Here is a 17,267-nt window from a genome sequence, read left to right as displayed (position 1 = left end):
TCGAAAGCACACCAGTGCAAGTATATAAATAGGTACCGCTGTGGTGGGAAGATAAACAGCGTTTCTGTGCACCCTGGCACTTGTCAGTGTCCCATTGCACCAGAAGCGGTTTAGTCATGCTGACCACATGACCAAGAAAGCTCTCTATGGACAAACATCAGGTACCTTGGCCTGAAAAGCAAGATGAGCGCCACACCCCACAGTCACCTTTGACTGGATTTTGCCATCCAGGGGTCCTTTACCTTTTTACCTTTACCTTTGCACCACCACATAAAAAAACAAAACAACAACAACACCAAAAGTGACAGTGAAATTTAACCACTTTTGATGCTGACCTGGTTTTTCCAGTCCCCTAGGAAAGCTGAGTAGGGAGGCAGATAATGAGTTAGCCTTTTTTCTTACAGAATAAGACCAGTTTGGGTCCTGTTTGAAGGAATAAAAACCATCAACAGTGTAAAAGGGGTTGGGGTAGGTATTTGGGTATTATTCAGCTTTCCCATCAAGAAGGATAGGAGAGTGTTTTAGCTACAGCAGTATAAGATTTCGTTAGCAGTCTAGAAGCTAAAGTTGTATCACAGGGTCAGGTTTGAATCTTCCCGGTAATAATTTCTGCAGACATTCTTGCTTCTTAAAAAATAAATGAGACTGCTTTATCCTTAACAAGCCCTTCTCCCTAATGCTCATTTATTCTTCTAGTAATTATCTGTTTCTTTGTTTCTTTATATCCAGGGACGACGAGGGAAGCCAGGACTCCCCGGAAAGACAGGGCCACCAGGACCGCCAGTGAGTAACTGCTGTATGATGCTAAGTTCAGTCAAGAATTTGTAGCGGATCATCCAACGGTAGCTTTAAAAGAGCACATCATTTTCTCTGCAGTATCTAACCTTTACAACTGCACAGAAAAGAACACATAGGAGTGTAGGAAGCTGCCTTATAGTGAGACAGACCATTAGTCCCTAAAGCTCAGCATTTACTGCAGAGTCTGTCTAGGATTTCAGACAGGGAACATTCCCAGCTATACCTGGCGGTATTGGGGACCGAACCAACAACTTTCTGTATGCAAAGCAGATACAGGGCAATTGAGCCACAAGGCAAATAAAATATTTTGCAGACGCTTGTAGAGGAATGGAGTAAGGGACTAATAGGAAAGGAACATAACTTCTGAAGCTCCAGTGGAAATGGGAAGAAATTGGTTAGTAATTCAAGAAGCCAGCTATGTGTACATTATCTGAGGGATATTGCTAATTTAGTTTACCCAAACCGATGATGCTGTGTGCTTAAGATTGGATAATTTCTGTCTCAGAGGGGTAATTGCAAAAGATGAAGGGCTGCACGGTGAGCTTGCCAATAGTCCGAATGGTGGAAAGGATTATAACCAATGCTGGAAAGAGCATTCAACTGTAGATCAAATGAGTTTGCTGAAGAATTAAAGAAGATTAAGAAATACATAAACTGTATGAAAGGAATTGCAATAACGCATCACTAGAGGCTTTAATTCAGATCTAAGCATTTGGGGATTGTTTCCTTCGTTGCTAGATTTGCATGGTTTGGAATGTGAACTTGCTCACATATCTGCCTCTCAAGGAAATTCCTCAAATCATGGAATGGATGCAGCCTCTGGAAGGATGGCATTTTGCATTAATATTTTAATGGAAACCTCTGTTTCATATACACACACTCATACCACCTTGATTCTATGTTCTTTGAAAGCACACAAACACATGGAATGTACCAACGGCTAGATGTATCTTTTTTAGTAGATGGATTTATATTTCACAAAAAATTACTGCTTGTTGTTTTTTTTTAAAAAAGAATGTGTTGATATTCTTTTGTGGACCTTTTTTTTGTTTGTTAGGTTTTTATCTTTTAAATAAATGTAGCCAAAAAAAGTAATGGAGTTCATGTTACAACTCCTATTGGTTTTGCAGAGATTCTGCATTTAGAATTAATGTGTTGTTTATCCTCATGTGGATGCAATGGCCACATACGGGGGGGCGGGTTGCCTCCACATGAGGAATGACAGAATTCTGTTCCCCACTACCACACTGCTTAGTGTGTATGCACTGGCATACATGGTGACCCAAACACCTATGACTTTGAACTTTGCATTCTTTGGCTGGGCAGTAGGGGCAGAGTGGACTGGGGTTTGGGTGTGCACTGAGAACTGTTAGGATTCCTGCTCTGTGTTTGCAGTCATGGGATTGTTGTTTATCACATGACGGTGTATGTTTTCATTCCCCAGTGTGGGAAGTGACAGAGACAGAATGTTTTGGTATTACTGTGTTCCGTGAAGTGGGACTATTGTCCTTTGTTCTTTCTCTCTTTGCTGTCTGATGAGAAAGAGGAAGGAGCTAAGGCAGAATGCTCCAAGTGTATTATATGTATTATATGTAAATAAAGTAGATTAGCCAAAATGATGAGCTATCTGTTACGCGAACTGCCAATACTCTGCAGGATCATAAGTGTGCTGATGCTTTTGGTATCAGTCGCTGTGATGTTCGGGCTGAAGAAAGCTTTTGAAGCTCCCAAATGACAGACCAGGAGGGAAAGAACATGCCAGTGAGGCATGTGTCTCTGCCAGGGTCCTACATGAGAGTAGGACGATCCTAACAAGAACTTCCTTCCCCTGTAATTGCCTGGTGTGCTAGATGCCCATGCAAGGGAGAAAGGGGGGAACGACCGGAATTCATGATGCCTTGTGTATGTGAGAATTTGGTGCTCAGAATGTCCCTAAATGGGACACCCACTTTACGTACCCAGAGGAGTGATGTCAGGAGGCTTGCAATTCTGTATGTCAGATGTTACTGTCTGATCAGTTTTCACTCTTGGCTGTGGAACATGATGGGCAGAAATCTATATTCTACAGTGCATCTCCTTTAGAGCTACAGGGAATCTTGTCTATTTTGCAACAAAAGTGTTTCTGGAGACAGTAAAAAATTACAGCTGTGAAGGAAAGGGTGAATAAATGGGAATACACAGTGCTTTCACTTAACTAAAGACAAAAAGAACAAACAACATAACAATATATCTCAGGAAAGGAAAACTGAGATAGTGACCCAAACAGTGCCCCCATTCATCACCTGCAAAAACAAGAGGGTAATAATTCTGCTTGACATAGACACATGGAGACTATTCCAGGAATACAGTTATAACTTAAAGGCAAAATCTGTGAAGAAAAAAATTCTAGTGAAATGGGAATACACTGGCAGATTAAGGTATATTAAATATATTTAAAAGTACAAAGCTGATTTGGAAATGTTCTGAGTTTGAGTTAATGCTGTTTTAGGTAGTTAACTGGTAGCAAACCTTACAGAGATTTTTTAAAAAATGATTACATATATAATAATAGCTCTTTTTGTATTATAAATGCTGTAACACTTGTTCTTCTAGCATTAAATATGTACTGGGGTGGATTTTTTTTAATTTTAGTGGGGAAACAGCGTCTAAAGTTTAATCCATATAACACAGGGACATTTTAAATGATTTTCACATTAGATGCTAAAATTGTGAAAAGTTATAAAGGTGAAAACCATTGACCACACACATCTCTAAACTTTCTTCTAATTGATGGGTGAGTCATATACTGTACACAACTGTCTGATTACCCTTGACATTTTGCTTTCATTTTCATTCTTCTCACCTTCTCCTTCAAGCTGATAATATTCATGATTCTTTAGACTGCTGCCTTCATGTCAGCTGATCTGAAAGGAATGTTTTGGCATCACAACTTCTGTTTGTGGCTCAAATACCTGTGTGCATTTATTGTTGAAGCTCTTCTGCTACTTTTCCAAATGCTTTTCTCGTGAAACCATTCCGAAGTAAGCGGGGGGTTCATTTAGATTTTTAAATAAAAGGTGCTTCATCAGACTGTGAGCTTTGCAAAACAGCAAAGCAGCATTCAATGAGCAAAGATTGGGGGCGAGGGGAATGAAATGAGGATATGTTTGAAAGAGGCCAGTAATGTACTTATGTGTGGGTTAGAGTCAGCAGGTAAATATGGATGAAAAAAGAATGTGCATGATTAATAACCATACACGGTTCTCCACCCGTTCTCCACACACCAACCACCCCATTCTCCACACACATACTGCCCCCCCCCCCGCTGCCATTCATTTTCAGCTTTCACTTCTGCTATACGGTGTAATGACTTCTCTGCATTCTTTCTGATATACTGACAAAGCACAGATTTCTGGATGTAGGTCTGTCTACGTCCCCCAGGGGTGGGTCAGAGCAGGTTGCTGCAAGGGTAGGGAAAATGACATCTTACTGAGGAAAATGAATGTTCTTGTGTGTAAGGGGCTATGGGGGCAATCATAAATCTTCACAAATGGTCCAACATAAGAAGAGCCTGATGGATCAGCCCATTGACCCATCTAGTCCAGAATATTGTTCCCACAGTGACCAACCAGATGCCTGTGGGAAACTCACCATCAGGATCGAGCACAAGACTACTCTTCCCTGCTGTGGTTTCCAGTAACTGGTATTCAGAAGCATTGCAGCCTCCAGCGGTGGAGGTAGAGCATGGGCATCATGGCTAATAGCCATCAATAGACCTCTCCTTCATGAATTTTTCTCATCCTCTTTTAAAGCTATCTAGTTTGGGGGTGATCACTGCCTCCTGTGGGAATGTTCCATAGTTAAAAACATGGAACTTAAGTAGCATGGAAAGCATTCAGCTAGCAGTAAATAAAATCTTGGTTACAGCAGCATATGTGGGAGGACATGGAGAGAGCAGAGCGAGTGCAGTGTAGTGGTTTGAGTGTTAGACGAAGACCTGGGAGACCAGGGTTCCAATCCCCATTCATCTATGAAGTTCGCTTGGGTGACCTTGGGCCAGTCACTTCCTCTCAGCCAAGCCTACCTCACAGGGTTGGATAAACTCGAAGAGAACCATGCTTCCTTGAGGTTCTTGGAGTTAAGGTAGGATATAAATGTAACAATGTAATAGATAAATCCAAATTCAGTTTTGCACTGATGTTTTCTGTTTTCTGATGTTAAGGTGATCTTTTTTTTTATTTTGTTTTATTTTATTGTAACCCCTTGATCACTGTGACTTCTCTGCTCTGCGCCTCCACAAATGATTTCAGAGCTATTTTCTTGTTTGTCAAAGAACGAGCAGTTTCAGGCACCACGTGATCGGACCAGAGCAGATTGGTAGTTTACTAAGGGGAGCTATTACTTACTTTGAGATGTCTAAAATTACTCTAATTCTCACTGGACCAAATCCAGATTCCACAGAAGTCATGAAGAATATTAATTGCTTCTGTTAAGAATCATGTTACTTCTTTGACATTTCTTTTTCTTTTACCTTAGAGTATTAATTTTTCTTTTAAAAAAAAACAAATCAGTAATTATGAACAAGAATTGGCATTCCCTTTTGGCGCAAAACTCTTAGATACAATTTCTTTTTCACTTGTGTTGTTTTAGAGCATTGTTCCATTATTCCACTGCTAGAGATCTCAGTAGTGTTCAGTTTAGTGTGTGGTATTTCATGCTGGAAAAAATACCCAAGAAGTTCATTTTTTAAAAAATAGACCAGCAGCTCCCTCTATTGATTCTGTATCCACATTCTCATAGACAGCACTGAAAGCTTTTCATTGAACAGTTCATTCTAGTACTTAGAAAGCTTCAGAGTTGGTCCCTCAAAATAAGAATCAAAGAGCAAGTGAAAGGATACATTTCTTTGGAGTAGTTAGATATTTGAACTGTTCCAAAAAGCTTTGGAAAGGCACATTTTTATTACATAATTCCTTCAGAAAATAGGCACCCCTGCATGCTTACTAGAGCACCTTTTCACAGCACTCCCTCTGGTTTCCTGCAAATTCATCAGACAGTGTTGCTTCACTATTGCATCTTTTTATTGGTTTTCAGATGAGCAGTGGGGAGAGGGGAATAAAATTTTACAGCCCTATAAATGTTTCCCACCCAACATGCTGTAATATTTAAAAGCCTGCCATCACAGCGATGTGGACCCACAACGATGTGGACTGCATGATGGAGAGAGGAAAGCCTCTCCTCCTAACAGAGGGGAGGAGTTGTGAGCAGGAGCCGGTTCCCCCTGCGTCAGTTTACCCGGCTGCTGCGCTCATAGGCCAGCCAATAGGGCTGGCTTGGGGGCGGGGTTTAGCCGCATTCAAGCAGCCGCGGCAGCTCTGTGCCCTCATTCTGCACCCTGAAAAGCAGCATCGTTTGGTCCTCCCGACATCCAGATCATTCAGCTGGGGGGGAACGACTTAGCATTCAGGAAGAGCTTGGACTTGTTATGGAACATAAAGAAGGACTTAGATGAACTTGCTGCTCTGTTTCCCGAGTGAACCTTGTTTTGGTCCTCCCTTCTGAAGAGGAGAGTTTGGTGTGGCAGTCATTGCCCTGTGGCCGTTGACAAATCCAGGAAACTCTTGAATCATGTGGTGGCTTGCAAATTGTGTTATATGAATGACCAGATGATTGAGCATGCTGACATCAAGTTCAGCAAGGTGGCTCTGTTTCGATTCAATGGCATTCATTTGTCTAATCATGGAAATGATGTGTGGTTGGCCGACATCATCAAAAGCATTAGGGATTGGTTGCAGCTGTGAGTGTATTTGGCGGTGAGCCCTTTTTGGCTTGGGTGGCGGTTAGGCATTGGAATATGTGTCGTGTGTTGGAGGGCAGGTTGTGGCCTTCACCTACCCCTCCATTAAAGGAATCTGGCGGTCGGGGATCCTGTCCAATGCCCTGCTGGTGGCTAGGGCCATGGCACGACCCCCGGTGACATCAGAGGAAGCTTCCAGTTGTATTTGCATCAACAAGCTCCTCCCACTGGTTGTTAACCTTCAGATGACTCCCTGCTGAGTGGGGTGGAGTCATATATATATTGTTTGATCCAATGCCTATGCCAATACCACTCACATGCTGTAACCAATAAAGTTGTGGCCTTCTTTAGCCCATTAACCTAAAATACATGTGTCCTTGTGTCTTATTTATCTCTGAGTGGGTGGTGGGTCCTCGACTCACAAATCTGGTGGTGATATTCGAAGGCACAGAAGGCTAGAGCAGAAAAGATTAATTAGTTTACAAAAAAGTAGGCTTTGTTTAGAGAAATTACTGGGGGATCAGATGACTCATAATCTTTTTTTAGAGGCCTAGTCAGAAACAAAATTTATTGTGAGAAGAAAATGAGAGATGTTGGACCAGCATCTCAACTCCCACACTTGCAAGCAACCTTGTCGCTGCTGATTTCTGTTTGTCCATCCATGGATTATGTTTTTTTCCTTTCCCACCCTGCTGAGATCCTGTTTAGCAGAAGTTGCCAGAGGATATACGTGTTATTGTCTTTCCCCTTGATAATACACATTTCAGAGCAAATCACCATGTTTCAAACATACAACAATATTTATTTCTCCAGAATATCTGTATACATTCTGCTACAATCATTTCTCTTATCACACATCTTCCATTCACATGATATTGCTTTAGTTTTCTTATGTAAAGGAAGTATCTTTTCTTGTTATGCACAGCAACCATAATAACCTTCCAAATGTTCATTTAGAGCCCAATTTTCATTGCAGCTTTTGAAATGTAAGCAATTGAGTGGTATTCAACTATGTTTTACTCAACCTATTGCAATTAATAAACATGGCCAAGTTGGATCCATTAATTTCAGTAGGTCTCTTCTGATTACATCTTAGCTGTATGCCACCCAAATGCATCATTAAAAATATGCATTGGTGAGATTGTGCTGTAAAAGTATTTTTTTTAAAAAAGAACAATCTTGTGCAAGATTACCGAAAAGTAAGTTTGCAGAGTGCAACAGGGTTTATTCTCAGGGACAGTTTTGTAGGGTTGCAGCCTTAATAAGTGTTCAAAAAACATAATTTGTTTATTGTCACTGAAAAGCTTCAATATTTGGCCTTTCTTTTTCTCTTCAGCACCGTATGCAGTCCGTTCAAAAAGCCCTTTATCCCCCCCCCATCTGTATATTAATTCTGTATAGTTATATCCTGTCATAAGTCAAGATATACATTTTTGTGCCACCACAACAGCTATCTTAAGTAGCTAGTGGTTTGCTTTGGAAATCCCATTTCCAATGCTTCTGGAAAGATTGTCATCCTTCCAGGGTTTCTGGAAGTGAATGAATGTTTCAGTTAATTATAGTAAACAGAATATAAGAGGCATTATAAGATCAGTTCATGGGGGTATGGGTATTGCAGAGCTTTTTTCTTCCTATTTGTATGTGTATTAGAGAAGAATTCCTTACCCATATTGGGCCCTATTGTTTGCTATTTTATTAGTTTTTCATCATTGGCAGGGCAAGGTTTCTTCCTTTTATTTTTATTTATTTAGAGCCTTTTTGCTCCATTCTTCATCCCCAAAGGCTCCCAAAGCAGCTTGCATGAAATCAAAAGAAGGCACCCCCTCCCTGCAGGCTTGCATTCAAACAAATGGGGGGGGGGGAGAAATACAGCACACAAGGGAAAGGGGACAAGGAGGGAAGAGGAAAATAAAACTCAGAACTCCGGCACCAATTTCTAGACAGTTGTTCTTATACTGACCAGCTGGCATAGTTCAGAGGCAGGACATGCCTGATGGAACTGGGCCTCCAGCAAAGTGGATGTAAATGAACCCTGCTTCCTATCTTTGCTACTGAGATAGCCTGATGAAATGGCTACCCCACCCCCATGACAGCTGAGGGAGAGGAGGCTTGATGGAGCTGGCCTGTCACAACAGAGCCGGTGGAGAGAGCTCTGCTTCTCAGCTCTCCTACTGCTAGAATAGCTGCCCACAGATGACAGTTGAGATTCTGCCAGCTGTTACTGATACCTTGTGTGGCCTCTTCAGCAAGAATCTCAGGCTTATTTTCATTTGCCACAGAAATAAGGTGGGTCCTAATTATATTCCCAAGCAGGCATATGCATAGTTTTGCAGCACAGATCTCGTTGATTTTGGGTGAGGGGGTTGGGAGCAACCAGCATGTTGTGCTGCCTAGAAACTTGGGCTTGGGGAGAATTGGGTTCAAGACCCACTTTAGCTGCAAAAGTTCAGAGTGGCCTCTTTCATCCTTTCAACACAAATATTCTGCTTCCGTGGCTCTTAGCCGCTTCTCTTTGATGCGGCTGCGTTAAAAGATCTCCGTGTTTCATTGCAAAGCATTTAGAGGGGTGGAAAGGGAGTTGGGGGGTGGGTGGCTCTGTTTACCAAAGAAGGCATAGAGTGGGTGTATGTGATGACTCAGAAGTGTTTTCCAGATGGGCAGATAAATTATCTGCCTTTTAATGTTCCTTTTCTTGTCCTGTGAAGAAATGTCAAAAATTCTCTTTTACCATTATGCCACCAATACTGCCTGTTTCCTATAAATAACATTGATTAACGTATAGTGTTCTGGGGCCCCATGGATCGATACAACAATTCCACCACTGCTAGAAAGCAGAGATCAAAGTGCAACTAACATAGTCTGGACCCTTCACCCCACTATTCTATACACGTATCAAAACTTAGTTTTAAATTAATATTTCATTGGTATGTGGTAAGTCTGAAAAATATTCAAAGGAGCAGAATGTGCTAAATTATTATTCAAGGGAGAGGTCTTTTTGAATGACAGGTAACCTTGTGATGTTTAAACTTTTTTGAAGGGGGTGCTGTTGAGATTTACATCTTCAATAAGTAGATTGAAATAAAGAAGTATATACATGTACATACCCTGTTTCCCCGAAAAAAAGACAGTGTCTTATATTAATTTTTGCTCCCAAAGATGTGCTAGGTCTTATTTTCAGGGGATGACTTATATTTCCATGAAGAAGAATATGGTACACATATGTCTAATTGTGAGTCAGCCAGACTCCGTCAGGGCAGAGCCAGCAGCAGGCGGCAGCTTGTCCTGGTGGCAGCACGGGCTCTCTGAGACCTCGCACTGCCTGAACAGCTCCGGCTGCGCTGCCGCCAATCACTGAGCTCCAGGGGAGTCAGACGCCTTATGGTAGCTTCGGGGGCCTTATATTCCGGGGAGGCCTCATGTTCGGGAGAGGGCTTATTATTGGGGAGGTCTTCTCTTCGGGAGATGGCTTATATTACAGCGAGAGGCAAAACTGGAAGTAGGTCTTATTTTCAGGGGATGTCTTACTCTCAGGGAAAGACGGTACAGAGCTTTTCTTTCCCACTATACATTCAGACAAGGCTCAAATCCATGAGCTTCACCCATCTGACCATCTATTGTCCTGAGGCTTTGGAGAGGAATATACTTAAGTAGGTTATCCTTAAGCCCCTCCCCTTAAGGACCCACAACGTACCCTTGCTGAAGTGACTCTCCCTTCACAGTTTTGTGCCTGCCAGCCAAGGGGAGGAAGAAGGAATAACTGATATTTCCAGTTGTGAAGCTGAATGGAAAGCATGCTTGCAAGAAAGGCTGCTATACCTGGAGGTGCATCTCCAAAGCTTTCGGTCAATCTTGACTGAAGCCCTCCAGATGCAGCCTTCCAGATGTGTAGCTTTGTAGCCCAGAGACCTGTAGCAATCCAGATGTGGCTGGACTACAACTCTTATCATCCCTTACCATTGGGCCATGCTGGTAGAGGCTGATGGGAGTTGGGAAGCCATCAGTATTTGAGGGGGAAGATCGTTTTCTTTGAGAGTGCACTGCACAGGTGTTTATTACTGGAACTGAAAGATCGGTGGCATGTTAATTTTATGCAAACATTCTTCTAATCCTACCTTTAAGACCAGAATAGATAATCTAATTATACTATTTGATCTCTTGTGATAGACAGGCCGAAGATCAGTTTGTTTATTTTCCACTTTTGCAGGGCAAAAAAGCAGGAAGTGAATCATGAAATTTGGGGAAAGTAGCAGAAGCAGGCATTATAATATTTTAATAGGGAATATACAATCCTTCAGATTTCTTCATTCCTTATGCTGTGGGAGAAATCTCACTTGATGTCCGTTGCAGAGCCAAGTCCTTTGCTCACCACCAACGACGAGTGACACCCGAGAAGGTTTTTTTCTTGCTCGAACAGGAAAGGTTACAGCAAGTGATCATGAAAGTGATCAGAGGCTGAACCCTGATTTCTGTTTACAAACAGTTTTTATAGTCATATAGGTTAGACATACAAGACACCCAGTGATACAGTCTTACTGTCGCCTTAACTGCAAAGTCAGGTGTTTCCAAACCTCAACTAGCTATGCATTTTCCTGTTTATACCCTTGTTTTAAAGGTCATGCCTTTGCATGCTCTTAATAATACTTCTCTCTACACACACTCTTGTGATTTGCTCTTTCTCTGTCCCTCTCTAAAGCTATTTAATAAAATGGAGATGGTCTTGCTTTGGTTGCAACACTTTTGTCGTGACAAGGTTTTGGAACTGAAGCGCTGTTTGATCTAAGGTAATCCTTGATAGCTAGACTGCAAAGGCTGGTCTGGGTTTGTGATGTTGCCTTAGCCAAAGAGGAAGAGGGGGACCTGTGAAGTGCAAGGTGCTCCCCACTATTGTGTTAACTATTAAAAAAGAGTGAATTTGTAAAGTGCACGTAAATCACAAACTGTCCTTCACCCATGGCTGCAGCTTTACAGTGGTACCTCGGGTTAAGTACTTGATTTGTTCTGGAGGTCCGCTCTTAACCTGAAACTGTTCTTAACTTGAAGCACCACTTTAGCTAATGGGGCCTCATGCTGCCGCTATACCGCCAGAGCACAATTTCTGTTCTCATCCTGAAGCAAAGTTCTTTACCTGAGGTAATATTTCTGTGTTAGCTGAGTCTGTAACCTGAAGCGTATGTAACCCAAGGTACCACTGTACTTCACAACTAATTCTACACTTCTGTATAATCTAGACAGAAGAGAGCAGTTTCTAAATAATTGTTAACTGACTTGCTTCTGCTAACCTGTTTTCCTGAATGTGGCCTTGTGCCTCTAAGTTCCATAGAGCAGGCACATCCAACAGGTAGATCACTGGTAGATCACTGGCTCCCCCCACAGAAGCTCAACAACTTTGCCTCCCCTAAAAAAAACTCTGAGCTGAACCCCCCAAAAATGGGGGTACATCACTGCCAGATTTTAATTCAGAAAGTAGATCGCAGGATCTTGGGAGTTGGCCACCCCTGCCATAGAGAGTTCTAAATGAACACATCGTCTTCCATTGTCTTTTGTTCTGAGAAAAGCCATTACCTGTATGAGATATCTGTACCTCCATCAGTTAAATGGCCTTTTAGGTTAGCCCCTTCCACTTACTTGGGTTTTTCTCTCTTATGTTTAAAATGTAATATTCAAAGGAAGAACAGCTAGGGGTTTCTGCCTTGTGGAGTATTTGTGATGTTTGCCCATTCAGTGCATTCTTACGGAACAGATGGAGCTTGCTGGAAAAAGCTTCAGTGTCAAAATGCAAATCATGCTCCCTTGACATATCATATTTACCTCATTTGTAGCTTTGTTAAGACACTTTACAGCTTGATTATATGGGAGCCAATCTATGCCCCCCTTAGGAAATGTATCCTCAGGATAGCCATCTGACATCAACAAACAAAACAAAACCACTGTATTAGTGCTATATTCTTCATACTGTTCTTCAAATTATCCCAATTCTCATTCTTTAGATGATAATATCTCTTGCTTATGAGCTTGGTGTACTGTGAAAAGCAGTGATACTGGTATTAGAAGACTCACAGTTTAATCTTATTTGGGTTTACTTGCTAGTAACTTCCACTGTATTCAATGGGGCTTACTCCCAGGCAAATGTGTTTAGGATTTCATTGTTGGATATTAGAAACCTTATCATATAGGCCACCCTTTTATTCTGAATTTTCGGCTAAAAGGCAAAGAAAGATTCATTTCTCTGATATGCTAACAGATCCCTGCTTTCTCTTTGAATGTGAATAGTAGAATTATTTCTGAAAAAGTAAAAAATTGATCACTACTTTTAAAATGTATACTTTTGTGGGGTTGCCTTGGTAGGACAAGAATAGTTATTTTGATCATATCCGGTAACCTCATGTTATTAATCTAAAGCAACATTTTAATACATTATGTTACTCAAATCCATATAGAATGCATTGTTAGGAAAAAGTTATGTAATTAAAACGAAGATATACTTTCGGGTTATCAGCTATTTTCTTCAAGGAAGATAACCAGTTCATTTGCCTTTCCAATCCAATAGTGGATTGGATATCCCCCCCCCTTTATATACATAAAGCATCAGTAGCTAGAACTGCAGATGTAAAACTAGGAGTTTTTGATTGGAATGCTGACTCAGCTATGCACTGTGTTGCTGAAAGACTAATGAAATAAGTATTTGTGTGAAGGAAAGTCAACAAACATATTTTACCATTCCAGAGGGCACAGTGTTAATCTCTAAAGGCCCAATTAACTAGTTATGAAATTATGAAATTGTTTATTTACTCATTCTATTACTTCTGAATTTTTGTATGGCTAATGGTAATAAAAATTATAATACAAATATATTCAGTGGGAGCTTGCATAGATTCCCTGTTTCGTTAGCATGGACCAGTCTTGGGTTATTTTTCTTGTTGTGATGCTAGAACATAGGTAGACTTTGAACTTGTGGATATGGCTAACGTTTATAAATAGACCCATTGCTTAAATAGTATGTTGTCTAAAAGTAAAGCATTATAATTGTAACATACTTCTCAAACTTCCAGGCAGGTCTTTCCCCTCGTCTGCTCCCTGATCCTTTTTAACTAGAGATACCAGTGATTGAATCAGATAACTTCTACATGCAAAACAAGGACCACTTAGCTCGGGTTTTACCCCTAAGTGTTGGTGTAAGACTGCCTTTCTTGGTCAAGGCTGACTTCCCAATCCCTTTGGTTCAGGGACCAAGTGCTTGACACTGAAGATCATAATCTCTCTGTGTTTAGAATGCACCTGCTTATCTTTTTAAGAGTGCTGTGGGCATTAATGATATGGTGCTCACAAAGGACTCTGAACTGAAAACACTGAGTGGAATCCTAATTGATGTCGCTCCTCTAACAGAAAGCATCGGTTGGTGAGATGGAAAGGCAGATAATGTTTGGTTATTCTTCCTCTGCCCTGCAACCCCCTCCCTCCCTCCAGAATCTGCTCTGGAGGATTGGGAGACCCTTTTGAACAGATAAGATATATGCATGCATTTGAAGGCTGCAAGAAGGAAATTAAATTGCCCAAAATTATCGCCCTCCCTGTTCTGTTGACAGATGCCTTCTTTCAGTGGAGTGACACCAATTGTATTCCATCCTCTGACAAGAGCATTATAATATATCAGAGATATTTAAAAATCATCTGGCTTAAGGCCAATATAAACAACAACAAAATGATAGTGTCCCTTGGTTTTTTTTCTGAATTGTATTTCTCTTTCTCTGTCTCTCACATAGTAGCTGCTTTAAAATTGCTCTGCAAGGCTTGTTTGTTTTATTTCTCTTTAGTTCTTAAAAAGTCTATATATTTGCATAGTTATAAATATTTATCATTTTGTAATTCTGGGCCTCGATGGCCGCAGCTATGATTGATCCTGTTCGGCATGCCCTGATTAGACCTTTTCAAAGTGTGGAAGCTTCTGTAGTAGGATAGCTCTCTTGGGGTGGTCCTCTGCTGAAATTTATGAACTGTGCTGAGTCTAGCTTCAATTCCCTTGATGGTCCGCTTCTTTTTTGTGAATTTGACAGTCCTCTTAACCTGGAAAATCGTCTTGCTCTGTGGTAAGGCAGGTGGAGGGGAGGATAATTCTAATATTGAATGTTTTCCCAATCCTTTTAGTTGGATTGTTGCTCTGCTTTCCAACCTTGACAGCTTCTCTAGACAGACTGTAGTTCAAAAATGCACATTGCTTTGCTGTAAGTTGTATATTTATTTAAAACATTTATACATTGTCTTTTTGTCAAAAAAAAAGTTTGAGGTGCCAAGTCAGACCATAACATTTGCAATAACATTTAAAATACTAAAAGCAGCAGTAAACACACAGAGAGACAGACACCATTACAGTAACTGTATCATCAACATACTTTCACTTGAACTGTGGTTCTGTTGTAGCATTATCACATTAAGGGGAATGGCCTCAGCTTAGTGGTAGAGCACATGCTCTGCATATATAAAGTCCAAGGTTCAATCCCAGCTTTAAGAGCTAGTGCCAGTCAAAATAGTACAGTATTGGGGTAGATGGACTATTGGTCTGACCATGTAAGGCATTTAACTGCCAAATAAATATTGTGTGTTACCAGGAGTAGAAAGTTTGGGGATTTGATATGTCTTATAGAAGTTGTTGGAAGTTTGCCACCACTCCCTTTCTAATGTAGCATTATACACCTTAAAGTTGTTACGCCTGAACACTTTATGTTTATGGAGCCTGACAAAAGTGATTCAGACTAAGATTAATGTTAATTATATTTTTGTAGACAGTAATCAAATGTCTTTCAAATTTTATCTGCTTTGGATAAGAACAGGTTTTCTTTTCCATAGATAGATATTGTACTGGGCTTGTTTTGGCAGCACTCATACTAAAATTGAATGATACAGAGAAGATTATTAGCATGGCCCCTGCACAAGGACAAACGGCAAAATTCCATAATTTTTTATGCTGGCCTGTGACAATTTTTCATATAAGATATATATAATCTCCAGTTGTGTGGAGATACTTTCAGTTCAGTTAAAATAAATGAATAATGCCTAGTACACTATTTTGTCGAGCCAGAAATATTATATTCACCAGACACATGAACTGTTTTCTCTTTCTAGGGTCCTCCAGGTGCGTTAGCGCTTCAAGATTCCTTTAAAGGTCCATTTTACCAGGTATGGGCAATTATTTTACATGGGACGTTATGGAAGATATATGTGCTTGCACAACTTCTAATTTCATGTATCATTTGACAACTTTCCCCAAGATTTTAAATATTTGCTAAGTGTCTGGGTTACATAATGGGTTGTTTAGAAAGCCATCATCTGGGAGGGAGGGGAAAGCAAGCATACAGATGGACATTCTCAACCTTTCTAGTTACAGGTCAAGGGGTATCTTCTGCAAGAATCTCCTTCATGGTTACAGATTAATTTTTCGTGTATTTTCCCATCCTGCCAGCTGACCCCAAATGCACAGCCCTTCATTTTTGCCCATTGTGAAACATGTTGGTAACATTCCTGCAGAGTTCCTGGGGATTTTGTTTTACACATTTCGAAATTGGAAAAAAGTAAGAGAGGTTGGGTACTTAGTAACTGAGGGGAGGGGGCATGTTCATACCATGTAGACACATCCCATCAAAGACTGCCCTCTAGTGTGTATGGTAAACATTAGTTGAGGAATCAGAGGTAGAAAATCTAAAGCACTCCTCTGTAGACACTCTTGCACCAAGGTGCACATGGAAAAATTGGATCTGGGTTATCACTTGCATGAGATGACAGCCCTGCATTTTACATATAGCCTTTATATAGAGAGAGCCAGTGTGGTGTAGTGGTTAAGAGCGGTAGTCTCGCAATCTGGTGAACCAGGTTCGCTTCCCCGCTCCTCCACATGCAGCTGCTGGGTGACCTTGGGCCAGTCACACTTCTCTGAAGTCTCTCAGCCCCACTCACCTCACAGAGTGTTTGTTGTGGGGGAGGAAGGGAAAGGAGAACGTTAGCCGCTTTGAGACTCCTTCGGGTAGTGATAAAGTGGGATATCAAATCCAAACTCTTCTACTCTTCTTCTCTTCAAACTATTGGATCCAGTAAATTCAGTGCCACTACAAAATGCATTTCCCTAAATTCTAAGCTTGCCTACTCTGAAGCAGGCCCATACAGATCAATGGGACTTAACTCCTAAGAAAGTTCACATGAGATTGCAGCCTTCAGTATACATATTTATTGTGCTGTAGCTTTTACTGTCTAGAACCCCACTGGGTTTGAGTAATTTGAAATGCTGCTTTCTGCATATGTCTCCTAATCCATTCTCTGGTATGGAGCAGCTAATTACATTGAGATACCCCCCCCCATAGTTTGTTTCTTGTAATCTTTCTTGGTGTACTTGGCATCAGTTTTAGTAGCCATCTAATTTCACATTATTTAAGATTAATTTTGTGGCAGGTGACATGAACCACAGTGGAGGTCCTCAGGGTTTGATATACATCTGTCTGCAAGATTCATGTTTCTCACTACCATGAGGCTCTACAAATTCTTAAGTCATCTCATGTTTCCCAATTAATATCTTCTACCCAAACATGGGCCAGCTGTTTTGCCTTCAAGAAATTAATCATCTTTTAAATCCTCTTACAGTGCATCAGTAAACTCCTCATTTCTGCTGCCCAGGGCAAAGCATTTAATGACTTATTTCCAAGCAAGCAAC

The 17,267-nt window shown here is 40.9% G+C and overlaps 1 protein-coding gene across 7 annotated transcripts in view; it reads left to right on the top strand.

The window, feature by feature from the left end:
• Nucleotides 1-17,267, top strand: part of COL19A1 (collagen type XIX alpha 1 chain) — a gene marked incomplete at its 3' end in the record, with an annotated part of 191,241 nt that overhangs the window by 123,536 nt on the left and 50,438 nt on the right. For all 7 annotated transcript variants that reach the window (XM_081906050.1, XM_081906051.1, XM_081906052.1 and 4 more), the window contains exons 17-18: nt 730-783; nt 15,692-15,745. In XM_081906050.1, the coding sequence (XP_081762176.1) occupies nt 730-783; nt 15,692-15,745 (108 nt within the window). The remainder of the gene's footprint in view (nt 1-729; nt 784-15,691; nt 15,746-17,267) is intronic.

This window comes from Podarcis melisellensis (assembly GCF_964234715.1).
Source record: "Podarcis melisellensis genome assembly, chromosome: 3".
In the NCBI taxonomy this organism is placed as follows: domain Eukaryota; kingdom Metazoa; phylum Chordata; class Lepidosauria; order Squamata; family Lacertidae; genus Podarcis; species Podarcis melisellensis.
This window is presented reverse-complemented; position numbering and strand designations above follow the sequence as displayed.